This window comes from Aspergillus welwitschiae (genome assembly GCF_003344945.1).
Source record: "Aspergillus welwitschiae strain CBS 139.54b unplaced genomic scaffold BDQ94scaffold_5, whole genome shotgun sequence".
NCBI lineage: Eukaryota > Fungi > Ascomycota > Eurotiomycetes > Eurotiales > Aspergillaceae > Aspergillus > Aspergillus welwitschiae.
Window position 1 is genome coordinate 580468 of NW_020798699.1, and position 27770 is coordinate 608237.

General features: G+C 49.1%; 5 protein-coding genes and 1 non-coding gene across 6 annotated transcripts; 1 reads left to right on the plus strand and 5 right to left on the minus strand.

The window, feature by feature from the left end:
* Positions 1–2560: 2560 nt before the first annotated feature.
* BDQ94DRAFT_t54 lies at positions 2561–2632 on the minus strand. Its single transcript has one exon. It is a non-coding gene; the product is annotated as a tRNA-Glu (tRNA).
* Positions 2633–2856: 224 nt separating this feature from the next.
* BDQ94DRAFT_137337 (uncharacterized protein) lies at positions 2857–5664 on the minus strand. The gene is made up of 5 exons (XM_026765039.1): positions 5051–5664; positions 4785–4983; positions 4523–4724; positions 4188–4466; positions 2857–4133 (listed from the first exon to the last, which is right to left on the minus strand). The coding sequence occupies exons 1-5, from the start codon at positions 5335–5337 to the stop codon at positions 3493–3495; spliced, it is 1608 nt and encodes a 535-aa protein (XP_026630058.1). The 5' UTR covers positions 5338–5664; the 3' UTR covers positions 2857–3492.
* A 4479-nt stretch (positions 5665–10143) lies between these two features.
* On the minus strand, positions 10144–14836 carry BDQ94DRAFT_104908 (sulfate transporter family protein). Its single transcript, XM_026763434.1, has 4 exons — positions 12439–14836; positions 12186–12385; positions 11905–12138; positions 10144–11856 (listed from the first exon to the last, which is right to left on the minus strand). Exons 1-4 carry the CDS (start codon positions 14093–14095, stop codon positions 10675–10677), a joined length of 3273 nt encoding a protein of 1090 aa, XP_026630059.1. The 5' UTR covers positions 14096–14836; the 3' UTR covers positions 10144–10674.
* A 1-nt stretch (position 14837) lies between these two features.
* On the minus strand, positions 14838–15996 carry BDQ94DRAFT_104868 (DNA replication protein PSF1). The gene is made up of 3 exons (XM_026763433.1): positions 15828–15996; positions 15214–15764; positions 14838–15137 (listed from the first exon to the last, which is right to left on the minus strand). The coding sequence occupies exons 1-3, from the start codon at positions 15852–15854 to the stop codon at positions 15044–15046; spliced, it is 672 nt and encodes a 223-aa protein (XP_026630060.1). The 5' UTR covers positions 15855–15996; the 3' UTR covers positions 14838–15043.
* Positions 15997–17278: 1282 nt separating this feature from the next.
* On the plus strand, positions 17279–18025 carry BDQ94DRAFT_167114 (uncharacterized protein; the record flags this gene model as incomplete). Its single annotated transcript, XM_026770727.1, has 1 exon — positions 17279–18025. One exon carries the CDS (start codon positions 17279–17281, stop codon positions 18023–18025), a length of 747 nt encoding a protein of 248 aa, XP_026630061.1.
* A 1792-nt stretch (positions 18026–19817) lies between these two features.
* Positions 19818–21446, minus strand: BDQ94DRAFT_183932 (HMG-box domain-containing protein; the record flags this gene model as incomplete). Its single annotated transcript, XM_026774526.1, has 3 exons — positions 19818–21041; positions 21108–21182; positions 21237–21446. 3 exons carry the CDS (start codon positions 21444–21446, stop codon positions 19818–19820), a joined length of 1509 nt encoding a protein of 502 aa, XP_026630062.1.
* Positions 21447–27770: the final 6324 nt, after the last annotated feature.

The window sequence follows — 27770 nt, forward strand, 5'->3', positions numbered from 1 at the left end:
AGCCCCCTCGCCAAAGTCGCTCGAAGGGCGTGAAATTCCACTTGGGTCAAACTCTATCAAGACACCGAGACGTTCCGGCCTTCATCTGACCACAAATGAGTTTTTAATTAAAACGATACTTGGCGGTCTATGGCCCTAGGAAGAATTCACACAAGTACCAGGGAATTAGATTGAACCCGGTCCGGTCAGATTCAGCAGGAGATTATTTTCTCTGCGACACGGGTGGTATATGGTCGAGGTCGTATTATCTCCGGGGAGAAGCGTCGTATATTCCGGGCGGAGCATAAAGATAACTAGACTATCCGTAAGACTATTGGAATTCCTCATTGCCATTAGTAATGCACGGGACCAACCGGCCCATGTGAAACCTAAAAGTCAATTACCTGCAAACAAGGAAAAATCTCACTTGTGTCCTTTTCCATCCGAAGTTGGCATTTCTAATATCGGGGTCTAGAAGGAGTGAATGGAGGATACTAGGCAACGATTTCGACATCCAAAACCTGCCTACCATATCCTGCCAAGTCAACCCTCAGTTGACTAGGAGACGGACAATTCAATATCTCCAGATCGCACATATCGTACGTACGTACATACCTCCTACCGTTGCAACCTGCTTCGAGTGGGGATGCCAATGGGCGTATGCATACATCAGCCGCGGCGCGCGCGCATCTCTGCCGTATGCAGGCCTCCCCAGGCAGCCGCCGGCGATGACGTCTTGTCAAGGAGTCGATGATGCCTGGTCAGCACTACACAGTAGACTAGTTACAAACTCGCAAGAGTAAAACCAAGCTTTTATTTTCGTCTTCATCTTGACTTACGGAATTGATTCGTGCTGCAGGGTACACCTAGCCTGGGTACAACCAGTCCCTTCCATTCAAATTGACCAGTCTGGCCTTGCGAATGCGAGACAATTGCGCAAATGAACACAATAATAGTAGCAGCCACGATGTGTGATCCCTTTTGCATATGCTCGCTACCCCCCCCTCCCCCCTTTGAACCCTTTCTTCCCGTCCTGTCGAATTGGCGACGGCGATGGTTCCGGCGCTAGGCGAATTACCCGTGGGCTCCGTGCAGGCGCCAGGCAGCCAGGGTTGCGTGGGTTGTCAAGTGCCCATGTTTGTTAGCGGCTATGCCTGCTTGTTGATTTGATCTAGAGGTACATGTAGTATCTCATTCGGTGCTTTGCTCGATATGCAGTGTATAGATGTACTATATGCGAGTGTCTATGGAGGGTTGATTGTGCATGAGCACATACTACTACTACCTCCTGTCACTCTTCTGAGTATATACTCCGAGGAAACACAATGCATAACAGCACAACACAAATGGAACCAATCACCAACATTACCAAACCAAACAAGCAACATAAGCTCTGGCCACCTGTCAGCAGTATACAAGCGCCTGAACTTGCCCTGGCCATAATATTCCACATCTTTCAAGTATAGGGCTATCACCACCACCTTACCTACCTACTAGTTGCATCCCACATCCTAGGCACGACCACCGAATCCACCCAAAGCACAGATCCAAAGCAGCCTCACCATCCTCGATGCCTACAGCACAGCTTGCATGCAGAGTACTTACATAGCTAGTAGTCGTACCTTCCCATTATCATCCAAGACAAATAACCCTATTCCCGAGAGGGATCTAGTACCGCCGCCACCAGATAAACAACCAGGCACCAACATACGCAATGCCTCTAACCCAGCAAGCCACAATGAACTACTATACCATCATATCTTTCAGTCAAGATAACCTAAATCCTCCCATCCAGGAACATTGGTGCCTAAACGTCCATTCATCCCAGGCACCCAGGTTAACCAACTACCCCGCCAAGAGAATGGAACCCTCAAACCCCGAACTTATGTCCTACTAGACATAGTACATTCAACAGTATACACAACCATATTGATTCCATGAAAAGACCAGTTCAGAAACGCTATACTCCACTACAACCCAGCAGGCACCAGCAGAATATCCGAAGGCATCTTCCATTACGTACCTGTAAATCATCACATGACGAGGGTGATGTGCATACGAAGGTTGAAAGCCATCCAAATATACATACACTGAAAGACAGATATATACATTCGAGAGACTAGGCAACAATCAAGACGCACACCGCACACACCCATATTAAAGATAGAAATCACCGGTAGGTATCTCTATTACTAACAAACATGAAAGCTCAGTTGATTATGCACATGTACACATGCGGATGCCTTTTCGATTCTCCGGGTTTGATGGGGTACAGTTCAAATCGACAGTGGTGGTATAAACACCATAGATAACCTGCTTAATAAGGGCACTGGGGGTAAATTGTATTTTCTTGTTGATATATATCTATGGTGCTTTGCTGAGCGTTCGATCTACGTGCGGAGAACCTTATTGGAAAGGAACAGTCAAAGTTTCGACTTTTGCCGCATGCCATGGTTGGATAGTAGATTATGTTGAGTGTAGACTGCCACTTGAGGTAAAAAAGAAAAGACTCCATATGAATGCTCACAGGATTATGTGCATTGCAATGGATAAAAGAGTAAAAAGCAAAAAGGAAATTGAGCTCCGATAGGGGGAATCGAACCCCCGGCTGCCGTGTGAGAGACGGCGATGTTAGCCACTACACCATATCGGATACTTGTTGAAAGGTACTTCATATTATGCCCTTATCAGCAACTATTATTGTAACCGCAAGCTCAAACGTCTATGCACACCTTGTATGATAAGCTTACATTGAAGAGTCCCCACCCCGTACACCAAGTGGACCGCCAGCACGTTACGCCTGTTGCCCAGTACAAAGTGCAACAATCACCCAACTGCTCGGATACACTACTACGAAGGCATCTGAAACAAATATAGTGGGTCATATACTAACAATACGTGGATTCTATTAAGTATTACCTCATGATGCTGTGCCATGTATACATGGCGCTATCAGCACTGTCACCATAGAGTCATGGTAGTCGACGGTTCGGGCCAATTTGAGTGGAGGGAATTTCCCCATCCAGCTGGCAAAAAGCACCCTTCCTCCCAGTAGGGTATCAAGACAAAAGCATCAAACAGCAACATGAGAACATCAAAGAGCAAGCAATAAACAGCAACAAGTGGTATCAATCTAGTTTGGTCGGCGCACAACATGAACACACAAGGCCAGTTGGGTATCCTTGCGGAACGCATATCATAAAGGAATGAAACGCAGCACCGGACACGCAATTGACATCCGGGCTCGGAAATGACCGCCAAAGCAGCAGAGGGTATCATTGACACTCGTTTTGGCAGACCTCGCCTTGCACAGGAGAGGGATACCAGAATGGTGGCAGTGGAAACATCAATTAGACACAAAAACAACAATCATTGGTTTTCTTGGATGAATTTTTTTTCTTTTCTGGGCTTTTTAATTTCCAGAACGACTGATCATCGAGAAGTTCAAGGGTAAGGATACGAACACCGCTGATCCCACCATTTCTCATACTCGACGTCCCTGCGGGAAGCACTTCATGCAGCAGCCTGAACAGGAGTAGAGGTGGCGACATCGACGGGCTTGGACTCCTCCGCGGGAGCAGCCTCAGCGGGCTTAGCGCTCTCCTCAGGAGACTCCTCGACGGTAGCATCCTTGGGGGTAGCCTCAGCCTCAGCGGCCTCCTTAGTCTCCTTGGGCTCGGACTTCACGGCCTTGCTGGGCTTGCGGAAGATGCCACCAAGCTTGTTGCCCTTGGGCTTGGGCTCGCCATCAGCACCCTCGTTGTCGGAGTCACCCTTCTTCTTGCCGAAGTTGCCGAAGAAAGAGGTGCGACGCTTGTCCTTGGGAGTCTCAGCAGCGGGAGACTGAGCGGGAGTGGCGTCCTTGGCAGCCTCAGCCTCAGCGGGAGCAGTCACGCTCTCGGGCTCGATGGGCTTCACAGCGGCCTCCTCAACGGGGTTGTCCAGCTGAGGAGCAGTGCTAGCGACAGCGGTCTCGGCAGGAGCAGTGGCCTCCTTCTCCGACTTCTCGTGAGAGGGGCTGGTGACCTTCTGGAAGAAGTTGCCGAAAAGAGAAGCGCGCTTAGACTTGGGGGCAGGGGTCTCCGCCTTCTTCTCTTCCTTCTCCTCCTTCTCTTCCTTTTCTTCCTTCTTGTCACTGGCTTCAGCAGGAGCAGCTAGGTTGGCGTTAGCATTTGGAACACTCCTGGTATTCATGTACGGTAACATACCCTCAGTGGTCTCAGCGGCAGCAGAAGCCTCAGCAGCAGGGGCCTCAGTAGCAACCTCAGCAGGCTTAGGCTCCTCGGCCTTGTCCTCCTTGTCCTCAGCAGGGGCAGCCTCCTCCTTGGCCTCCTCCTTCTTTCCAAGCAGAGTTCCGAAGATGCTGGCCCTCTTGCGAGACTGAGAGCGGCTCTTGGAGGCAGCCTTGTCCTCCTTCTTGTCCTCGGCGGGGGCCGCCTCCTCCTTAGGCTCAGCCTTCTTAGCGGGCTCGGCAACAGCGGGCTTGCCTGGTGGGTGTTAGTCGCCGAACATTATGCGCTCTTCAACTACGGATGCGACTTACTCAGCTTCTCGAGCTCGGCCTTGTAGCCCTCGCTAGAGGTCACAGCCTCCTTCTCAGCCTTAGCCTCAGCAGCCTTAGCCTCGAGGGCGGCAATCCAGCTGTCACGCTCGGAAGTGCTAGCGGCCTGGAAGGTGTGCTTCTGGCCGTTGACCTTGAAGTGCAGCTCGGTGGAACCTTCCTTGGCAATGTCGGAAACATCAGCCTGGCAAGCGAGTTAGCAACTGGCGCAACATTTATCCGAGTGCCTATTATGTTTACTGACCAGGTTGAAGATACCGGCGGGGGAGGCCTTGTCCTCGGCGCGCTTGGTGAAGAACAGAAGACCCTTGCCGGTCTGGCTGGCCCAAGCGGCGATAGGGTTGGCGATAGCGGCCTTCTCGTTCTGGTGGAAGGCAGACAGCTGCTTAGACTCAACAGCGTCGTCGCTGAAGTAGAAAAAGCGCTTGGCGAAACGGAGGCCCCTGTTTTGTGTCACACACCATTAGTCACTGCATACTATGGGGGTTGTCGCAACAAGTGGAGCCTTACTTGACGAGACCGGGGGCCTTGTAGCCCAGGACACCCTCAGAAGCGGGGGTCACCTCCTCCTGCTTGGGCTCCTCCTTGGGCTGTTCGGCGGGAGTTTCATCGGCCTTGGACTCCTCTGCGGCGGCGGGGGCAGCAGCCTCAGTGGTCTCAGCGGGAGTCTCCTGGGGGGCCTCAGCAGCGGGGGTCTCGGTGGCCGGGGTCTCGGTGGCAGCAGGCGCTTCAGTAGCAGGAGCAACGGCGGGGGCAGCCGCAGGAGTCTCCTCGACAGGCTTCTGGACGTCGGACATGGTGTCGGGTGGTGATTAGACGGGTAATTATAATCAGTAGGGATGGGATTAAATAAGAGCTAGAGAAGCTGGCGAAGCTTCGAAAATAAAGGCGCGCGTCGAGTAGGGTATCTCTTTAAGGGGTATCTCAACAGAAGGAAACAAAAGCTCTCTTTGCGCAAAGCTACAAGAGCTCGGGTATCACAAGGAAGGGGAAAAGGTGGGTGGGAAAAGAAATGAACCCGGCGACGGACAGTCACGATTAGAATGTATATGAAGAGGAGAAGAAGAGGAGGAGAAGAGAAGAAAGAAGCAGAAGAAGAAGAGGAAGGAAGCGACAAGAAAAAGAGGGGAGGGAGAGCAGGAGCAGGGGCCGAAAGGAGGGCGAGGGCGAGGGCGAAAATGAAAGGGTGTGGGCGACGAGGCCTGGTCATTGGCGCATCGTCCCAAACAGGCAGGGAGCTGCAGGGCGGCACTAGAGCCTAGACTGAAAGAGGGTGGGCCTGATACTGGGATGGCCGCTCCAGGGCTAAACTATCCTGGGTTTAGTGTCTAGTCATTTGGATGGTGGTGTGTGTGTGTTCTCTGTGACTTTTTTTTTTTCCTCTTCCTTTTTTTCTTTTGATTTTTTATTTATTTTTCTTTCTAAATATCATATTTGATTTTTATTTTTTCTTCCCTTGCCCTTTTACCTAACAATCAGGGGTTGCCCCCCCCTCATTACCTACTTCGATTGACCCATCATCATCAGACCATTCGACCAAGGAAAATAAAAATAAAATAAGAAAAATTACTACACACACACAGATACATTACCATCTTACCCCTTCACTATGGGGTTCTGTCAATCCAAATCTTTCACTGTGTATCTACACCTTATGTGGTTGAATTATATATGTAGTACTCCGGAGTAGTCTGCAGATCGACGCTCGTACCTTACTGGAAGTTCTGCTCCATAGTGGTTCAACCTTCATGGTAAGGAAGCCCGGAGTAACTCCGTCACAATCAGAATCCCGTTCGAGTGAAAAGGTGTCCATCGATGGAGAAGAGGGCCGGTTATTGGGTCCAAACTATAAATCAGGCCGTCGGGAGGTAATTCACTGGATGAAAAATTTTCTTAACGATGGCTCTTGCGCCGGTGCGAGAGCTCCTACTACTCCCATCGGCCCAATAATAGGTAATAAATCCTCAACCCTTGGCCCCCCCTATGAGGTCAAAGGGCGGTTGAAACCATGGTGAATCGTTCCCCAAGACAGACAACTCCTACGAGAAGCTAGAACTACCTTTCTTGATGACAGGTCACCAGCTCCCCTCCATTCTTAGCTGGCTACCCGCCGTGCAGATTAACGGCTCGCGAGCAGTTGGCCTTAACCGCTGCTGACATGATTACCTTATCATCGGGGATTCCCCATCCAGACAGCTGAAACGAAACTTATCTGAAAGATCAGATGGGACGACAAAAAGAATTTTCAAGGCTAGGAATATTTTATCATATTTTTCCAATTTTTTTTTTTTAATGTTTTAGACTCGAAAGAATTCATGAGACCACTTTTGAAGAATCTATGTTTACCCGTATCACCTGCTCACCGTGTTTGTGGGACCCAAGCCACCCATTCGGTCCTGATCCATGGTCTCCTATTCAGATCATCCTGGTGGGTTTAGCTTGTAGCTGCGCCGTTACACAACCATGGTTGAGTCAGTTCGCTGTTCCAATATTCAGACAAGTGGCATTTTCGCTGCTTCTCCTATTCCTTTACACTTTATCCTTTCATGCCCTGGTGTAGACTATAGGCAGGAGTAAGACAAGTGACTATGGATGGTGTATCAAGTTCAACGCAAATATTGTATGTTTCACATATACAAGTCTCGAAAGCAGGACATTCCCTGCCCAACCTGATCCACAAAGATCTCAAGGCTTCTCCGTAGTCTTCGATTAGTTCCGACTATGGCATGTTAGTGAGCTAGTCAGGTGTTAAGCGCCGGGCTACTGCTAGAATTCCGTGTTTTAGTCTAGTTGAGGTATTCTGCCCGTAGGTTGCAATTTATTAGACGCTCGGTTACCGACCAGTCGTCGTTTTGGTTAACGATGTGCAGGATCTGTTCTGGAGGGAAAATCAATAATTTTTATTATCGTCGTCATCATTATCATCCTCCTCCTTCCCCATCCTCCTGCTCCGATGGCGGCGAACCTGTTTTATCTCAGGTATGGAAGAGGGGGAATACCAGTCCCAGCGGCAATCATGGCAATCCCCATCCATGCGACAGGCAACCCCCTCGTGACAGCCCGACATTGTTGTGAATTCGGGGGCCAACCAGGGGCCAAGGACACCCTCCTTCTCAGCCTACTGCCTTGCCTTATCCGTGAGGATTCTGCGGCCAGTAGTACCTAGCAGATGGACTCGCGTGACAATACCCTGATCATGGCGCCTTCAATTCGACAACCTTGATAGGTCTGCCTCAAGTATCTGTGGCTTTGCGATCCCATCGTCGCATCCTATCTCACAGTCTCACAAGGACCTTTGAACTTTTTTTTCTCTCTTTGGTTCCTTTTTCCAAGCAGAATCTTGCAAGTATTGACTAGCGCGAAAAAGAAAAAAGATCGAAAATTCCATCCCTGCCCAACAAGGTCCATCAGTTCAACTTCCGCTCGTACTTTCGTACTTACTTACTTACGTTAGTAAGGGTAGGATGACTGGATAGCGCCATGGCGGGCGGACGAGCGACCCACATGTACCAACGCTATCATCATCCCCTGTCTCAAGTCACTTCAACTCAACTCCCTAGAAGGTCTGACCAGATGAACAAACAACCACCTCCTACATAACTACTAGTCAAGCCAGCCCTAGAATAAAACGCCTAGTTCCACCTCAGAATCAAGCACATTCCTTGACCAAGCTTCTCCTGACGATGAACCCCATTTCAATCCGGGCTCAAACCTATCCATACTGCACCCGATGAAAACGAAACTCATCCCATTCCCAAACCACAGCACACAATCATAGCTAACCACGGAACCAACAGTTACAGACTAACTTACATTACCGAGTGAGCATCATATGTCAAAGCACCGTCACCATCAGCAACTCGAAGGAAAAGAAGACAACGAGATCGTCACGCATGCTTTCCCTACACACATCCGCCATCAAATCATGATTGTCACTCGCCTATCATATCATACCCGAAATAGGAAATTCATTCAACATTAGAGCCGCCCGTGACTCGGGGGGCCCCGCCCCATAATAGTTACTTCTTCCATCGCAGCACTACCAACCAACTAACCATATACCTACTGTAGAGAGTAGCTGCTTACAATTTCCACCAGGCAGCTCAGTAAGTAATTTACTCTGTACCAGCAGCTCCAATCGACCCAAGCACCTGCAGGGTACTTACTATCCATCCCGCATCAGTTCAAACGCCCCCGACCGACCGACCAACCAACTAGAAGCTTGCAGGAGGAAAGTAGATACTTACAGTAGGTATCTGCGACGGCAAGTGTAAGAAGAAGTGGATCCTAGCTAAACCACTAACTGACCAAGCAAGTAGCACCACCACCACCACCCCCTTTTTCGCCGTTGCGACAATCAACTTGAACGGCACCAACGACTTGCTTATCCCGGACCGCTATTAACCAATCAGACCACCGTCGATCTGATGATCAGGCTTGGCCCGTGTTGCAATGATGGCCGATTTGTCCTCTTTGCTTTTTTTTTTCTCTCTCCTCTTCCCCTCTCCGTCGGCAGTCAGGGTTAGTAGTCAGTTTTAAAGGGTGGTGGAAGATTCCGCCGTTTGAATGATGAGATGAAAAGAGAGCGTTGCAATGCGCGCATCTCATTGCGACTCGACTTAATGCTGATTCCAAAGCTTGTAATTTACACAGCACTCTACAGAGTAAGTAGTACTTAATGTAATCTTAAAAGCTATCAAGATCATCACTGTAATAATCCTATCCCCATAAAAAAATTACATAAGATGGTTAGACTCCTACTACTTAGTTACCAACCAACCCAACCCAACTTCCGCCCCCCAGACGGTACTCCGTAGCAACATGTATTGATTGCGCCATCTTGCATCTCGCTACTTCTCACCATCATACTTATGGAGTAACAGTAGATTATCATCACGCCCACTACCCAAATCATCCAAAATGAAATCAACACACATAAAAATAGATATCCTCTCTGACAAATTAACCACACTGCTTGCTTGCTTGCTTGCTTACCACATCTATCTACATACATCCCTCCGATATACTCCGCATTTGCAACATTTCCCAATCGAAGATAATAATGACGAATATTCCGCCACGGCACACGACACGGGTCTGTCACTGACTCATTGTATCTTAATCTTGGGTTAATCGTATCAGAATGACCTTTCTTCTTCACCCTTCCGATCCATTACGTACTGATCACGGCTGCTAGCGTGAACAATCAATGACAACCGTTGGTTCCCAGTGACTTAAGAGTACGGATATCCAGCCCGAGCGAGCCACATGACTCACCGACTGACTTAATTGACAAACTGTATCTAGCTATAAGCAGTTGATGCTAAATTATAAATACCCAAGGTAGACAGATAAGCAGCGAAATGTATAACGTGACCATCCCCCCTCACTTAAGCCCCACCCATTTTCAGTCGCCGGATGATTTTCGTGGCTGTGAGTAGCAGTAGAAAGAAAGAGAGAGCTGGAGAGAGATGTCGGAAGTACCTGCCGGTGATCATTCGACAGTATTGGTATTTGCCAAGCTACTGAGGATAATAACTACGAATGCCGTGGTTGGTTGTGATGGATAGATTCCAGCTGTTGTTGATGGGGTGTGAGTGGAGGGGCAGCAGGGTCGTCTGACTGACGGATTGATCGGCTCGTGCTTGTCACGCCATTGTTCGATCGATCGTTGTCTGCAATCGCAATTACTTTTTCCTATTGGTGGGCGGAATGCTTTCCATGTACTCCGTGCCACTTGAGGGTGTCTTATGGGCTAGTGGTTGGTGTTGCCGGACCCGAGGACAATGGATATGGTTCGACTTTGCTAGTGGTTCGGTTCATTCCTCGTCGGCGGTCATGCGTTGTGGTGTCGGCTGGTGACAGATCCTCTCATGGGTCTTGAGGGTTGCGTGAGCGCCTACCCTTCTAGTGGTTGTATAATACAATCCCATCTCTGAATATGTAATCAAGAATAATATTCAAACGCATTCCACATTAGGTCATTACATATGCAACAAATGTCCACCCCAAAATGCGATACAGATTATGTGTGGCTTGCCAAGTACAGGACGGCATGAGGTAATCAAGCTGCCGTCGTAAGAACATATCTGGAAGCGGTCAGTTTTGCTCGATTCAAGTATAGTTGGCGTCACTTACGAAGTAATACTGTCCATTCGCTCCGTCGTCAGCTTGAGGCTAACTGTTAGCAGCTCTCGCGCAATCTCTGGCTCACGCTCGCGCATTGTTTGCCATTTCTCCGCAGTCAAGCACCAGCTCACGCAGTCCTGCTCGGCTTTGACGGTTGCTGTCCGTCGCGTTTCGCTGAAGAATGGTAGCTCGCCACAGGGCCGTCCGGCGACAATGATTTCGAAGTATCGTCCTTGAGGCAGCTCATACTCTGCGCGTAACATTCCCGATTCCAGCAGATAAAAGCCTTTCGGAACATCGCCTTCGTGATACAGTACAGTGCCAGCCGCGTAGCTTTCGCGGACGAAATACGTGCAAGCCTTAAACCAAAAATCCTCGTTGCGAGACGTCAATCCCTGGAACGTCTGTAGGAGAAGCGGCAGGGGCTGTCGCATTGCGGACCATGCAGCTGGTTGAACAACCGCCATTTCGTTCTCGTGAAGAGTCGTTCTAGCGGCTTGCTGCAAGTACTGCTGACGAGGTGAACTTACTACCGCATCGCCGAGATGAGACTGACCCTGGGGCGTAGGTACTTCGAGGAAGGCTGACGACTTGTTCTTGCCGTTTAACAAGGCTTCCCTATGGCTGTAAAAGACCTTCAGGTAGTCATTCTCACAGAACTCGAGCGCTGAGTTTAGATCCTCGAAGATCTCAACTCCATTCACGGGCTCGAATAGCCCCACATTCTGGAGGCTTTTTCCAACGTCTCCTCCTACATCGAGGCCCGAGATTGTCATCTGCACATTTCGTTTTCTCAGAATACGGTTGATGCGAGTGAATGCTTCTGCTGCGGAGAAGTCGATGCCATAAACACGGGAGAAGTCCAGAATCAGGAACCTGATGGGGCGTTTGTTGAACGCTTCCTCCTCAATAAGTCCCCTCATGGTGTTTTCCACACTCACGATGGTCCCAAAGAACAGATATCCACCAAGCTTGATGATGAGTGACTGCTGCCCTGCTTCCTTCAGGAAGCTTTGCTGAATAGGCGGGCGCCTGACCGTTGAGCCGGTGAATCTGCCCGAGAAGGTGGCGCGAATGGCGGATTTGCGGGAAGTTTGGACGACAAAGCTTAGACACGCGAGGATGATTCCGACAAGTATACCCACTACGAAGTCCCAAGCACCCATGGTCGCAACGATGATCACAACCTGCAGGATTAGCCAAAGGCTCGTCAGAGGCATACGGATAAAGCTTACCGTCAGATACTCGTGTCGGTGCAATTTGCCCCAAGTATCAACCAAGGCCTCCTGCATCAGCTCGATGCCCAACAGGAATATGAGCGCTCCTACAACCATTACTGGTATGAACCCGACAATAACTGGACCGATGACCATGATTCCTGCAGTAGCAGCTGCAAGCATGACCCCTGCCACACGAGAGTTGCCACCGCTATCAATGAACAGAAGACTGTTTGTATATACAAGGTAGTTCTGGAACAAGTCAGCATTTGATTCGGTGGGAGTCAGAGCACACTCACCTGAATACTTCCAGCGAAGCCAGACAAGGCATTGGTAACACCGTGAGCAATGAGTTCACGGTCGACATTGAGGTTATCTTCGCCGGTAGAGATGCCTAATGCTGGAACATTGATAGGCACGTGAAGTACTCCGAAGAACGTAAGTGCAAACATGGCAGGTATCGTGTCAAGGAATGCAGACCAATCAACAGCAGAGAAATCTAGAGCAGTCAGTGCGACGCACACTCGCTAAGACAAGAAAGTCATCACTCACCATAAAGAGTATAGAAGTGGTACCACGGATTTGACGAAGATGGAGCATCGAATACCCACCCTTTGCCGCGCAAAGAATCCATAGGTACTCTGGCGCTGAACTTCACAATATAGAATACAATCGCCACGCCAATGAAATATCCACCAACCAAGAAGTTGGAACGTAAGAAACGCTTCAAAACAAGAAGACCAACGGCAAGCAACAACGGTGTCGTCCATAGAAATACCGTGTCCAGCTGCATAAGCCTTTCAAGTGTCCCCAAGCTGAAATCGAAAGCTCCCGGTAGTCGAGCAGACACTTCAAGACCTGTGAGCAGCAGGAAGAATCCCACACCACCGATGCATCCAATCAAGATGTGACGTGGGAAGAAACCAATCAGAGCACCCAGCTTACAAGTTCCCATCAAGAAGAAAACCAAACCTGTGAGAACCGAGCTGACCGAGAAGGAGAGAATTGTCGTGGCCAAGACAGCTTGCGGGTTGTCTTGACCCACCCGATTGAGAATGGTGAAGGCCATCTGGTGAAAGAATGGGACAACCTCGATCATCTCACTCCCAATTCCTCCTTTGAAAATGGAGCCCCCACATGAGAAGACCAGCTGTGAAATAATGGTACTGACGTAAAACATCGAGATACCGTCCGAGCCCAAATCAGCAAAGACCGGCTCGCTCAACGGGAAAAGAATCATGCCGTACGAAAGAGCGTCAAGGATATTGAGCAGAAGGCCAAGGAATACCGACGGCAGAAAGCTGAGCGGATAGACAATCCCATCTCGCCATACAGTCTGTCCGTCCCACGACTTCGGATTCGTTAGCGTACAGAAACACATCCTAAGCTTGTGAGCAGCTCCAGGAAGTACATCTGTTTTATTGTTCCCCGTAATGGCTTGGCTTTCAACATCACCAGTCCCTCCATAGCTCTGAAAAGGTCCTGCTTGTACTGTCTTGGGCAACAAAGAGGTCTGCTCGGTAGCAGGCGCACCCCCCGTTGCACCTCCTAGGGAATGATCCTCAGACGCTGCACTCTCGCTTAACTCATCCCAGTTTGAAGCTCTGTCCCGGTGATCTCGATCAGCTTCGGGAATGTCGGGTTTGCGCATTAGCTGTGTTAAGACCGACGAACCGGTGGTGGGGACGGAGGAAGGACCGGGTTCTAGAGTCGTCCTTCCTTGCGCTGCGAAACTGATTGCTGGAGAAGATGGGCGGTTCGGACTTTGGGAGGAGTGGAAAATATCCAAGGAAGGGGGAAGAGTATTCGATTCATGAGATAATGCAAAGGACGCCAGTTCGGCCGTCTGCTCCCTGAGGCCATGGGTTGAATAGTGCGCCGTGTCTAGGTTGTAAAGGTCAGATCTGGATACATCAAGAGATGACAAACTTTTCTCGCGGATCCAAAGTCTGGGAGGAGGTCTCTGTAGCTGCGTACCTGCTGGAGTATGGAATGATCGGTGGTAAAAGGACCGGCTTGGGGTTCGGAAGCTGGTACCACCAGATACCATTGAATCTAACCCTGATGACCGAGGTGGACTGCCATGATTGGCATGTTCCACCGGAATCTCTGTTCTAGCTGAGTCTAGGTCGTCCCCCAAGGGAGAGCAATGAGGGGATAACCCGGATATGCGAAAGTCGCTGCTGTCTCGGGAGCGGAAGACACCCATCGTTGACCGCAAACGGAAGGAAGACTGTGATGAGGGATCACCTCACACAGACAGTCTACCACTGTATTTTCCAGATCACCACCGGGAGGGGGAATTAAGCCCGCAGGCTGTGAAGCTTGTGATCGTTTGGCGACAAAAGAGGCGCGAGGAGGGGAGATGATAGCAGATGACGCAAGAATTTAATCGGCACAGCAGCTGTTGGCATTGCCTTGCGATTGGGGGAGCTGGATGAGGGGAAGAAGGTCAAAGTCAGATGTCAGAAGGGAAAAGAAAAGCAGACTCCTGAAGATGCAGGCCAGAAAGGTCCGGGAGGGACTCAATGAGGCCCAGACATGGCTTCCAGGATCGTTATCAAAGCTCGCGGGCGGAAGTGACTAAAAAAGCCTTATCACGGACAAGACACTACTGTCGCCGGTCCACCATTCTGACGGGCCCGATCTCAACCGGAGGACCTTAGAGGTCTAGGAGCGGTCGCTAGCGGACGAACACGAATTGGTCTTGGGTTAGTTAGTACCTTTGAGAGGGGAAGTTTGTCGTTAGTGTCACAACTTTGCTGCAGGCGAGAGCAAAGGAGCTTGGATGCACGAGTGCCGATGATAGGCCCGATGCTCCCCTCTGCTCAAACACCATTAGGTAAGCACTGCCGCCGCCGTCAACGGTGCTGCAGCTACTGCGAGGCTAGATAGTCTAGATAGATCTATTTGGTGATATATAAATTACTCTACGTAATCAATACGATAATAGCTTCTGCTAATGCGCCACACGTATGCAACTTTGGTCCGATTTTTGAACACAAAGATGAAAAAAAAATGGATCCTTGAAAAAAAGAAAACAACGCTACACAGCATATCCTAGCTAGACCGTCCTTTACTATACTCCGTTCAGAGGCATCAATCATTGGGGTATCATAAGACATAAATTGCATGATCTGAAACTCATCATCCTCCATCAACTCAGACGCTCCAGAAACCCCTGCGCGATTAATCGTTCCACATCCCCTTGCCGCACGTAGAGTTGACTGTTTTTCGTCAAATTGATCACCCTATATGCAATGTCAGCATTCCAACCCGCCGATCAACAATACGCGCGAGGGAAAATATAGAAAATGCCTCACATACCCATACTCAGTCTGAATCTCCCCCGCATCCTTCAAGACTCTCACGTCTATGAAGAGATCCTTCGGGGGCTCCAGGCTTCCCGTAAGATCAATATCTGTCCACTGTCCCTTATACGCCGCCAGAAGATCGCTATATTGTCGGAAGTATTCTTCTTCTTCCGGACTCAACGAACTGTGGTTCCCACTCGCAGTGCCCATCGCTGCATATCCCCCGTTCCCCTGGCCTGATGCACCTGCAGTCCCTTCGTCTGCCGTCGGTAGCTGCTGTTCGAGCAAATCAACGCCGTTCCAGCATAGCTCCTCGAGCTTTTCAGCGCGGACACGGTGGTAGGCAAGAAGACATCGTTTGTTGCGGCGCATGCAGAGATGATCCACTAAGAGGGCACAGGCAACGGCTGGTTCTTGTGACGGATTGAAACTGCCTTCGAATGGACCGAGGAGGTGTGCGACATCACGGTCGAGGTCGCGTACTTCGCGGGCTACGGAACGGACCAATTCGGTTTGGTAGGGAGGGAGATGGGTGAGAGCTTGAGTGCGCTTGGCATGTTGAACCTGTTTATGAGTTTCGTCAGGACGGATTATTCATAAAGCATGGCTCATTAGAAAAGCACATACGAGCTTGTTTCCGTGTTCGCCGTACATGACGATTGGGGACGACCTCAGAGGAATGTTCCGGCTTTCGGGTGATGTACATGCGCCGTTGGCCGTATATGAGAATTGTACTAGTAATAATGTAGACTCGACAAAGATGGATCTCACACTATAAGCATGTAAGCCCGATAAGTTGCTAAGTTTAAAGGTCAATTGTGTCAGGGAAGCGTCGCGCGGATCGCCAGGCCGCGCCCGATCGAAGATCTACACGTGACGGACGGATCGCGTTCCTGCCAAGCCGCCTTTCGACGTGATATATTGAACCCAAACTTGACATCAGCGACAAATTTTTGAAGATGGTTCCTCTCAACATGTTTCTAGATAAGCAGGATCAGACATTCCCCCAGGAGTATGTCTGGAGGCGCCGAAAAAGGGAATGCCCTCTTGACCTCGGTGCTCTGAAATGACCTCAAGCATACCATGCCCCGAAAACCCGACTGATGCTATAGATTGTGAGCCAGTGGAAGTCCCCTTGGTAGTATCGTTCCATTATACACAGCATACCATCTGCCAGAATGTAGATCTATGGAAGAAGCCGAAGCGCGGAAAGATCAAAGATTCATTCTCGTTTTATCTTCAATCCCCTCCCTTCCTCAAACGATAACCAAGGCGCGCATCCAATACTACTTCTCCGCCAGCTGCGGAGATGCTCTCCATTCGTCAGACACCAGACAGAACACGCCACAAGTCAGACATGTGTCGCTCTGCAATTTCCGTTAAAGTTGAAGAAATATTCCATTCTACTGAATCAGGCTATGGTAGAGTAGTGCTTGGTGGAATCATGATATTGCTAAAACGGTGGTCATATGTCGAGAAACTCAGTGGCCCTTGACAATAATCTCCGAGTGTCATTCTCTGACGGCTGTTCAAAATCGAACCCACTACCTGGGTCCTCTGAAGTTAGTATAATGGCACGGAAATTGCGTAAGAAAATAGTAATATGTCCGAGAAATCCTCCAAGACGATTCAAACTAATGCCAATGTAGGCCATCTACAGCCTTAACGGCTTTGTCTGTCGCACAATGTGTCATGAAAAGCCATAGAAGGAGAGAAGCAGTAGCACACAGAAAGGCCCAAAGAGCCTTGGACTGAATTCATCGATAGGATTATTCCGGAAACAACCCCTTTGTTTCTGGGGAGATTTCGATGTAGGAAAGGATAGAATATTCTGAATTTCCCAGAGATATCAGCAGGAAAGGAACTCCTTATATACCCAATTAGAAATGTATCAACACTCTTGTTTAGAGCGGGATACTCATCCTAATCACAGAAATGCGCTGCTACGGACGAAGGCTATGCGCCATCATTGCGCGTCTTCTGGATCATGCAAAGATCCCTAATGTCCTCTGGAACGAGTACATGCTTTCTTACTATGGGGCTTTTATGCAAGAGGCAAGAACTCCATCCCCATAATTATGGAATCAACAATAACTAACAAGCTCAAGCCCCACGACATATCCTTCATCGTCCCCAATAGATTGATCGATGCTGCGTATCGAACTCTCCAAGCTGCGGGGTTCACACCCTGTCCTGAGAGCGATGTCGAAGCTTGCGAACGCTTCCAATGCCCCGAAGACGGAATGATACCAGCAAGACACTTTCATATCGAGAGCTACTGGATTGTTCCCGCGCGTACATACTACTTGAAGCTATACGGGCACGCGGACACCCTTTTCTCGTTTCCGGAACCCACTCTGAATGACCCGTCACGACATAAGAAGTACTACATGTCAACTAGGGATGAACGCCTCCCTACACAAATCGGGCCACTGCACGATGAGACTTTGATGCTATACGTCGAGCTGAATAAAAGAGCATCCGGGGACCCTTACGAGCTGGAAAGATATAAGATCAAGATCCCGAACCTCACCATGCTCATTCACGCTCTCATCCTCTTACGCTGCCGAGACGAGGGCTACAATAGTCACTGTGATGATGATTGGTATCGGATGCTCTCCTCTATCCGTTGGTATGTCATCGAGCGGGGGAAAATGCAGATCGACAGGCTGGAAGCGGTCATCCAGCCGATTTGGGATAAGCTAGAAATACAGTACGGGAATCTTTGGATAAGAGCTCTGCGGAAGAAGCTTAGGAGGGAGGGCGTCCTGCCGCCTCCGTTCGTTGATCGGGCCTGTAGGTGCTTCCGCGAATTGGATGAGTGATTTCTGGCAGTTGTTGAGATGATATAGTCTTGCTTTTGCAGAAAATATTCTAGCCAGCTGGGTCCAGTCCACTAGCCCTCTTCAGCTAATCTAGGATACTAATGGTGACAAACTGAATAGTAGTCTATTCGCTAGGTTGATGTATTCGACTGACACCATATTTGCCAGACTTCAAGCGCCACTAGGGACCAACCCACCAAAAAGAGTCCAAATCTCTCTTACCTAAAGCCTCCAAGAAAGGTAGCAGTAAGTCCCAAATAACAAATACACACCGCCATGAACTGTTCCACACTTCTACCAAGCCATCTGTATGTTTTATTTAGCCCATGCAGAGAGAACTCATTCAAGACTTGAGGAACCAGCTCACATCCAATATATCCAGTGCTAGGACCTTAAGACTCCCACTTCAGATATTTTGCGTTTGCGATAGAAATCTCAGCATCTATTTACTCAGTAGCTCTCCTATATCATGGTAACGATCCGCAAGACAGTCTCCAAAAGCTACCAGCAAATAACCTCGGGGCCAGGAAAGTGAAGGCTCTTCCATGTCCTCACAGAACATGTATCTATTTGAAGAACATGTTTCAGATCTGAAGATACGTAGCAAACAGAAATAGACCATATCTGAAGTATCCAACTACTGAACAAAGACTGTGAGACCTTTATGAAGATTCACAATAGAACAAACGACAAGCTCAAAAGACAAAAACAGGCCCAGGTGATCTTCTAAGACCATTACACAGCCCCCTTTGGCGTAATAATCAACTAACACGAACAAGGTAAAACAAGCTGAAAGAAACCATTCACAGTTCTTTGCTTTGGAGGTACTATTTTGGATGATGGTGTTGAATAGCCGATAACAAAGAGATAGATAAATAGCTGGCAGAAGATGAGGTAAAAGGCATGAATGGGGATATGATGAAAGACTTGTTTGGAATAAGAATAGAGGGGTGAATAAATGTCTAAGAACAGTTGCTTACTGTGTAGAGTGTAATTTTAGGAGCCAGAGAAGCAGTGGGCTGGTGTTTGGTAAGACACATTGAAGAGTCAATTGGATAATTAATGTGATTAGAATCCCTATATTCACTAAGATAGTCCCTGAAAGAAGGAAGAATAGGAAGAATTATTCGATAGCTACAGTTCATGACACAATACAAATGCTATTGATAGACTATTGACACACCGTAAATGATGTCTCAGATATGTCCAGTCCATTAGAAAGAATATCAGAAGGTCCAATGCGTGCCGTTAAAGTTCAGCATACTAGGGACAGCCTCGAAATTCTCAGCACATGATAAGAGACAGTAAAGTCGATTGGATTATGGTGGTATCCTCCTGTTATCATGCAATGCCCAAGTGATCTAATGCATCAAATCCCGTAACTACCATGTAATATGCACAGTAGTGCCAACAAAACTGCCTCCCACAAAGCACATGTCCATATCCATATCCATATCCATATCCATGAAAGTATCCTAAAACATTTCCCATGACCCAAATAAAAAAGCCGAAAGATAGAACCTAGTAAATAGCGCAGCAAAGGCGAACCTAAGACCGATATCACCGACAACAGAGCGCCGGGCCATATTCGATAGAGAATCCCACGCCTTCAACAAGAACGCCGCTCTGAGAGGCAAGAAACAAATAAACAAACTTCCATCCCAGATAAGAAGGAAAAAAGGAAAAAACAAGGTAAGGAAAAACATCAAATAAAATAGTATGTATTAGCATATGAAGTGATGGAGGGTATTTCACTTTGTCTGTTCAACGATTACTGATTCTGAGATGACACTTAGTATGTTGTGCCCTGTTGGTTAATCCAGGTGTCAAAATCGCCACTGGTACCATCAAGGGCAGGGTCGCTCTCTAGGGTGTGTATTCCCTGTGGGTAGGTCGACGCGGGATAAGGGATTGAGTAAGGCGCCAATGAAGACGAGGGAGAGGCGTAGCAGTTGACATTAGAAGAGTCTTGCCACATACTGTGAGAGCTGTCAAAGAGCTGATTCGGGCTCTGGAGCTCGACCTGCAGGGTCAAGAGCTGGGGATCCAGTTGTCCATCACCCGGCAACGAAGTGGACGGTTGAAGAAGATCATGATGTGTAGCACCGGGTAGAGCAGCCAGTGGAGTTGACGAGGATGTAGCATACTGGATTCCGTTCAAACCAGTCTTCTTGAATCGGACATCCTCTACGTGCGGGACGAGACCTGCATGAATCGTTTGATGGAGGTAGTGAGACGGTTCAGAGGAGGGAATCATGCCAGGGTGCGGCCGCCCATGGTTAGCATGCCAGGCAGATGAAGATAGGTAGGCATCCCCAGGCAAGTGTAAACCATGGTCAGCAAAGTCAAACGGAGTCGAGTCCCTACTTTCCCATCCACTACTATCAATTTCCGAAGAGCTCGCGGCACGGGTTTGAAGAAATGCTGAAGTGGATCCAGGAGTGCTGGCCAGTGGACGCACATCTTCGCTCCCAGCTCGTTTCTTCTTATCCTTCGACGGCGAGAACTTGTATCCAGGATGCGCCTTAAGGTGATTACTCTTCTCGATATTCGCCAGAAGCTCGTACTTCTGCCGGATTTCTGGGGATTCAAGCCTCCAGCTGTCACCTGCTGCTTCGGAAACCACTTGGTGATTGTTCTGCGCAAACCATTGCTTTGTCCGGTCCGCATATGCCGATCGATAAAGCATGAAAGAATTCATGGGCCTGGCAACCTTTCCGTTCCTCTTGGCTACCTCTTGGTGACGAACCTCTATTGAACGATTCACCCAACGTTCCATGTCGCGAATAGGGATGTTCGTCAAATGCTTGGTCACTTCACTCAGAGGACCTTCGAGTTCAACTCTCGTGTCCTTCTTATTCCTATTCCTGCGACGCACTCTAGGCGACCTGGCTACCCTTGCCCTTGTCACCTGTCTCTGGGATGGCGGCGAGCTCCACTGTGGTACAGAGTCTGATACTAGGCCCTCGTCTGCAGCAGAAGGGGGCGTGTTGACTTGAAGGCCATTTGTTGCCATCTAAGACACAATCAGTACAAGGGCTCACCTCGGAGGCCTGGAGTATCCAGAACTGACAAGACTTACTGGGGCTTGCATTGACAGGGACCGAGAGTAGTCACCGGAAGAGACGTACTCCGATGATGAAGGAGGAGTGTAGTCCTGGAACAGATTTAGTCTTCAGTATCGAACCTGGAGGGGGTTGGGTGTATTTACCAGAGAGTGAGATCTGTGTTCGTATGAAATCTCCCCAGGCGCACGGTTTCCATGTAACATTGAAGAAGCATAAGGGTTGTGCTGACTATAAGTTTGCTGGAGCGTGCCACAGGAGTTTCGATGAACTTCAGGTGCAGGGTCTCCATCAGTAGAATGAGGTGGGGAAGGCGGTTGACCGCGAATCATTCTCGCCGTAGCAACAGTTGCCATGGCGCGAGAAAGAGCAAATCGGAGTGAATACAATAAAGATGACAAGGACGGAGAATAGTATGTTGTAAATCAACGAGAAATCAAGAGGTGGAGTATCAGAGGTGGGGGCAGAGGGATCTCCAGTTTCCAGGTGTAGGAATAGGCAGGCAGAAGGATGCGATGGCTGGTGTGAGTTGAGTGGATGTCATGCACGCCTAGGCGAGCCAGTAACCCGGAATAGTGGTAAGAGCAGTTGAAATATAGTCCACAGCACAGAAGCTATGCATCTGAAGGGTTTCAACAGGGTTGCGATTCAGCAAAAGCTTACAGAAACCGAGGAAGTATGTGCGGTGGAAATTAGAGGGGAAAAGGACAAGATAGACGGCGGGGAGCTTAGCAATTCGAAACGAATGGCCAGGGGAGAAGAGACGGTAGAAGCTGTTGTCAAAAGGGGGACAATAAGGAACACAGCAGAATAGAAGAGTGAAAGAATAGGAACAGGGACGTGGAAGAGAGGACGGTGAAGTGAAGCCTGTAAGGACAAACAAGTAGAGGCCCGCAACACCAACGACAAGAAGTGAGAGAGGGAGGTGGAGCCCCAGAAGGAAGCGGTAAGAGATGGGGAAAGTCTAGCGATTCGCTCTGGTCTGAACACAAGCCAAAGCAATCCGAGGAGACACAATTGAGAGAAGCTTGATGAGGAACACCTGTTGTTCAGAGGTGAAAGGGAGAAAGGGAAAGGGACAAGGGGAACAGTGTGGAATTCGGGCGGATATCAAGCAGTTTAAGGCGGGATGGATACTGCAGCACGAAGTTCTAGATGGGGATGACTACCATGGAATTCTCAGCGGCTGAAACCCTTGACGGCCGCCTCTGCTGGCCGGCGGTGGTGATTCCCTCGAAGTTGGCACGGGGTTGCTGGATGGCGTTGTCTTTGTTCCGCTGCCTTGGGACCGGAGCCCAGACATGGATGCATTCCCTTTGGCATCCCATCCGCCGATTGATGTGATTTGTTTTCCATTTTATTTTAGTATCTCTTCGCTTGTCTGCTACACTTTTGCTCCTGGGGCACCCATACGTTTATTTTCGGATCCTCCCACTCTTTCTTAATTTCCCCTGTTCATTCTTCTGCGGCGTCTGCTTCTAGATTTCTCTTTGTGCCAAATCTAGGTTTCCTCTACTCTTCCAGAAGAAACAGGAGGGGGAGAGGGGAGGAGGGGGGGAGAACCAGCGGGTTTGAGGCTGTTCAGAGCCTGACTCAGGGAGGTTACTAAATGCGGACATGCAACTACCCAGGCACGGATTGGTTTTTCGTCTCTTATCATGGCATTGAATATTGAGGCGCGGCATTGCTGAGCCATCCCCTCAGTCGCTGGAAGGGATTGCGGAAAATTGAATGGAGAACAGCATGGGTATGATCGGTATTCACATTACGTAGAGGGCATTGGTCCCTAGTGAATCTGGATCGTGGAGCAAACCATACCTCATAATAAGAGAATTATTATTGAATTCTGAATTTCAGAGAGTGGGGAACCAAATCTAACAGCAAAATTAAATAATTAAAAAAACTAGAATAAATAATAATTGGGAAAGAGGGAAAAATAAAATAAGAGAAATTTAATTTAAAAAATTAATAATCATAACAACGAGGGGTGACTGACAGTCTAACGTTCAGGCATTCGTCCCACTCTTTGCCCATCAAGTTATTAGTGCGATCTACTATCTATCCGGGGCCCGGAACTAAAGCAGGCAGTGACACTGGTCGGAATTAGCCCCATGCTCTGAACGTGATAGCCTGCACTGTGTATGTGTTCATATCGAGTAGAAGTTCGCAGCAGTGAAATCCTCCTCATAAATTGTAGGAAGCAGATAGGTTCGTCCTATTCTTCTACGGACATAGAAGGAGCAATTACACGGGACAGGGATAGCAAAGAAGGACTAAGATAGCAAGAGTAGATCGGGAAAGCACAAGGCTAATGGTAGAAGCTACGTAAAAATTCCGAATAGGGAAAAAGGAGGAAAAAAAGATACTCCCAAGCGATTATTGAGATTACCGGCTCGCATGAGAGCACATTGAGACCGTCGGATACTCCTTGTATCCGAGCTTAACTCCATGTTTTAACTCCCCGGATATCGGGTCTCCTCATCCGAGCAGTCTCGAACTACTACTATGAAATGGAGATATTCTTGCAGACATTCATATCGACCAACCGGATCTCAGTATATAAAAATTGGTCGGTCTTCAGCCATGAAGACAGGCAAGAGGAATTGGAGACTAGGCTTGGTTGAACCCGAAAGAGTCAGTCCCAACCAGTAAGCAACCAATCTGTTTCCTGAGAAATCGACATTCACCAGTATTATCATCATCAGCGTCACTACCCCGTCTACATACTTCGGCTCCGAAGAAGAGGAACACGTTCCATGGATCGGTATTCTCTACCTCCTGGGACGTCCACATATGTGTATCTAGACTCTGCTTTCTCCGCATCCGCACATCGCCGAGCAGAGCTTGCGACTCGCCCCTGGGTCATCCAGGTGAAGTCTTGAAGCGCACGTATGTATGTATCTGAAAATGGTAGGTAGCTAGCGCAAATCATGAGCATACTATTGCTTGGCCCATACCCCACAATCAAGCCAGTCGATCGTTCGTGTCTTTTCTTGCTTATCCCTTAGCGAAAACAGCCAGACAACGTTGTTGAGAGGCGGAGATCAGAGGCAAGCGCGCATTAGGCGAACGTTGGGCTACAGGCCCTCTTGGTAAGTCTGAGGTAGCCCACTATAAGATGCTGCGTGACTCGTGAGAGACATCCGTCATGTTGTCGAACCAGTGGATAGTTGATTTGGATGTTGGTTCGGATGCGAGCAGATCCATGTTTGTACTTGGGCCAAAACCAACCCAACCAGAAGGGCGCAGGGCACTCCGTATACATTTTGTGACATCTTCTTGGCTTGGAGAGTGTCATAGCCGTGTAAAAAATGAGTAGCGAGACTTGTTATGGCATCCTAGACCTGTTTTCTACTCAGCGATCGCAATCACATCCCTCTAGAAAATAGGTTTGCGCGGGGATTCGGTTGCCCGACATTCCGATCAGAGATGGGAAATCCCCCCCTCTCTTCCTCCCCTCCAAATTAGACTAAATTAAGAGAGTAGAAAGCGCATGCCGCGAGCATCTCGTAGTATCTGAGACCATGGACCCAAAAATACGCCACACGATTACTATTGGCTTATCCATTGGTCGGGCTGAAGTAGCCGGCAAGCTACGACTGGCTCCAGCAGATCGCTGACCAACGCTAGCGTCATGTATTGAAATGACTAGCCCACTTGGGTAGTTTAAAGCTGGCGGGATCGTGCCGGTAAGGCCGCTGGTGGGGGTCCTGCCTAATACTGCGATTTATCTAGATTTGCGGGCGAACTTCCAGCTAGTCCGGCGTAGTAGTGTGTCGTTCTACCTAGGTTGACACGGGGCTCGCCGCGGAAGGAGAAATGGCTCCAGTGGGGTCGCGGTGGGGAATGTGATGCTTGAATCAGGCAGAACTGTACTCTGTACCTGCGCTATTTTTTATGCGAACGGAAGGCCATAGACACAGATCGTATGTGGATTGCTGCTCAATCAAGTAACCCAAATGAGTAACTATTAACTATGGGTTAGTTATGGGTGCCCACGTCCTAGTGAGTAGGCCGTACCAAAGCTACGTAAGTATCGCGTAGTTTCCCTGCATGCCGTTAGCTTGTTAATGCCAATTCTGACAGGGGGTCTGCATGCAGTACGCTGATGTATGATGGATTGCGGCTTAGCTTGGCTGGCTCAAATGGGATAGCGGCGCATGTTTATTTCCGGCGTTCTGTCAACCCCCTTGTTTGAAAATGGGCCACCCTGATGCTTGGGTCCTCGACGGTCACGTGTGGTACTAGCCCAGCCATCGTTGATGCCCGGGGATTGGAAGACTTCGGGGATTGTCATGTCTGAGGATTGTCATGGCATTCTATCCTCCCATGCATACTGCCTTTGCATTATGTAGTTCCATTATGTTCTGCATTATGCCACTGTGGAAACGGCGTTTCAGCTGCAATTTGAGTAGTTGTAGCATACCAACATTGTATACGGACTGTTGATAGCCGCTGATTGGCACAAGACGTGCAGCAGAGCTGGTGTTATGTGCGGCAGCTACAAGTATCAAAACAACAGTAGCCACACAAAACTCCTCATTCTGTGAGTCGGTTGGACTGGATGAGATTGCAAAGAAGCCCACAGATCGCCCGCTCCCACTGATGGCTGATCCACTTCTCATTGATTCTCCTTCCTTAATCGATCCTCCCCCTTCCCAAGCTCAGTTAGGTTGCCGTGAAATTCCCCCGTTCCAGCTGAAGGGATGATCTGACGACCTCTCCTAGATAGCTAGTATGATCTGCGACTGCCAAAATGGAATTCAAGGTTCTGATGGACCCGCGAAAGCACACACCGATGGCTTTGCGCAGGAACCAAAGTTGCCCGGTGTAAACATTCTTTGTCCGGACTTCCTCGGTTTTCCCTGACTATTCTCGGGCGCAGGAACATTGCTGCTGAAGAAAACCTTAGTGGAAACCATTTCCTTCGTTCCTTGTTCTAGGGAGAGGCCTGAGCGGCGACTTCCTTCTAGAGGCGGATGATCGTATGGAATTCGTCATTGGTCCCATGGGTCGCATGTACGGCCACTTCGTGTAGGCCTTCTGACAGCCCCCTCCCGCTTCCTTGAGCGCAAGTATGGATCGAGTAACATGGGGAAACCATATGTAACTGCTTGGCACCGAATCTGGAGGAAGGGATAACAGCTGAGGTGGCTTGCGCCCGGAGGCTGTCCCCAGACGTTATCATTGAGATCCCGGAGGATTTACCCAATTTGTATGGTTGGTGTCACTTTGGTAACTTCCTGCTTCCAGTTGCAGAAGGGGATTGACACAGGGATCCGATCGGCCTCGCCATGGACCTTCGCAACCATCCACATCATCTACAAGCGTTCGATGGCCTTCTGGAAGGTTAGTAAATTCCCGCCAAGCAGTGCACCTTTCCAAGTCCGGTATCCATCCTTCTCCAAGCCACTCGGTGAAGTATACCTAACGCAGTCGAAGAATATGAACGGTCTGCTGACTGGTGAAGTTCCTGATATGCCAAGAGCACCGCTGTCTTTATTGAATCTGGCTACATTGATGGGTCGCCTCTTCGAGTCAGTCCAGTTGGACTCGAGCCCATTCAAACTAAACGGAGGTAGTAGCTGAGAATAACACTCATCCTTAAGATTATATGTTTCAGATAGTCACCACAGTGCCCAATGTGCTTTATCTCTTGTGGGTTTCGATGTTGCCTCATATTACAGTGGCATATGCAGGGGAAAGGGAGGGAATTGAGCCAAGGCCTCGGATATATGAAGAATGACAGGGAGGTTCCCTTAGGTTCTCATAGGGGCTATCCTGGACACATCGTTTCCACATTGAGGGATTGACGAATATCTCCGAGATGCTCAGAAACAGCCCATTAGCGCCACGCCTTCTGCAGGGATTAGCGCTGGACAGCAGCCGTCGAACTTTCTTCCAGTCACGGGATTGATATGACACGGAGTGGAACCAGAGGGGCGCAGGTATGCACATACGCTGGAACGGTGTCTCTGGTGCAATTGGATAGGCGTGAAGTGGTGCGCGCCGTAGCCGGTAAACACCAGCCCAGCCGAACTGCCTCGTGATCAGGCCAGAGCTAGCGAGCTATCTACTCACCGATTTTACCAGACACGCCTTTACCGCTAGATAGCAGGCCTAGTAGGCAGGAAGTGGTTACAAGGAAAACGTGGCCCAAGACATGGGGATTGTCGGTCAATCACGACAGCAACCGTTGAATCACCATGCATACAACCCACGTATTTGGCGCTTACTTCGGACAGGCCATGATTTTGGTTGCAAGACATTCCTATGGGGAAGAAGGGTGCTAGAGTCGCAACAGGCCGCCCGTCTTAGGTCGCACTGACGGACCGACCTGCCATTACCTACGGAGGAGCTTGTCCATTCATTGGTTACTCGTGTAGTTTTCCCTGCGCGATGTGGCATTTGCAATTTGTGGCCCCCTATAATTGACATAGTAAGGACCCGACAGTATGGGTATTGGGTGCGCGAAGTGAGCAGGATTCAGCTAGCCAAGTGCCTGAGCCATTAGCGTTTCTCTTGGTAGTGATTGCTAAGCCTGCAGCCGGACAAGCGGGTGTTGCGTCAACGTCACTAACTGACCACTGCCCGGTTGGTTACACAGCTGGGAAAGGGTTTCCCAAGACCTGACTATTATAGAGTCCACAGAGGAAAAAGAACGCCCCGATACCCACCTC

Bases quoted from the DNA above. Each gene is read 5' to 3' on its own strand.
- BDQ94DRAFT_137337 (XM_026765039.1), bottom strand. From the start codon at position 5,337: ATGTCCGACGTCCAGAAGCCTGTCGAGGAGACTCCTGCGGCTGCCCCC. The intron at 4,725-4,784 runs GTCAGTAAACAT...CTCGCTTGCCAG, and splicing joins CCGCCGGTATCTTCAACCTG to GCTGATGTTTCCGACATTGC. The intron at 4,134-4,187 runs GTATGTTACCGT...ACGCCAACCTAG, and splicing joins TGCCGCTGAGACCACTGAGG to CTGCTCCTGCTGAAGCCAGT.
- BDQ94DRAFT_104908 (XM_026763434.1), bottom strand. From the start codon at position 14,095: ATGGGTGTCTTCCGCTCCCGAGACAGCAGCGACTTTCGCATATCCGGG. The intron at 12,386-12,438 runs GTGAGTGATGAC...TGACTGCTCTAG, and splicing joins CCACTTCTATACTCTTTATG to ATTTCTCTGCTGTTGATTGG. The intron at 12,139-12,185 runs GTGAGTGTGCTC...GACTTGTTCCAG, and splicing joins GCTTCGCTGGAAGTATTCAG to AACTACCTTGTATATACAAA.
- BDQ94DRAFT_104868 (XM_026763433.1), bottom strand. From the start codon at position 15,854: ATGTACGGCGAACACGGAAACAAGCTC. The intron at 15,765-15,827 runs GTATGTGCTTTT...ACTCATAAACAG, and splicing joins GCGAACACGGAAACAAGCTC to GTTCAACATGCCAAGCGCAC. The intron at 15,138-15,213 runs GTATGTGAGGCA...CATTGCATATAG, and splicing joins GAGATTCAGACTGAGTATGG to GGTGATCAATTTGACGAAAA.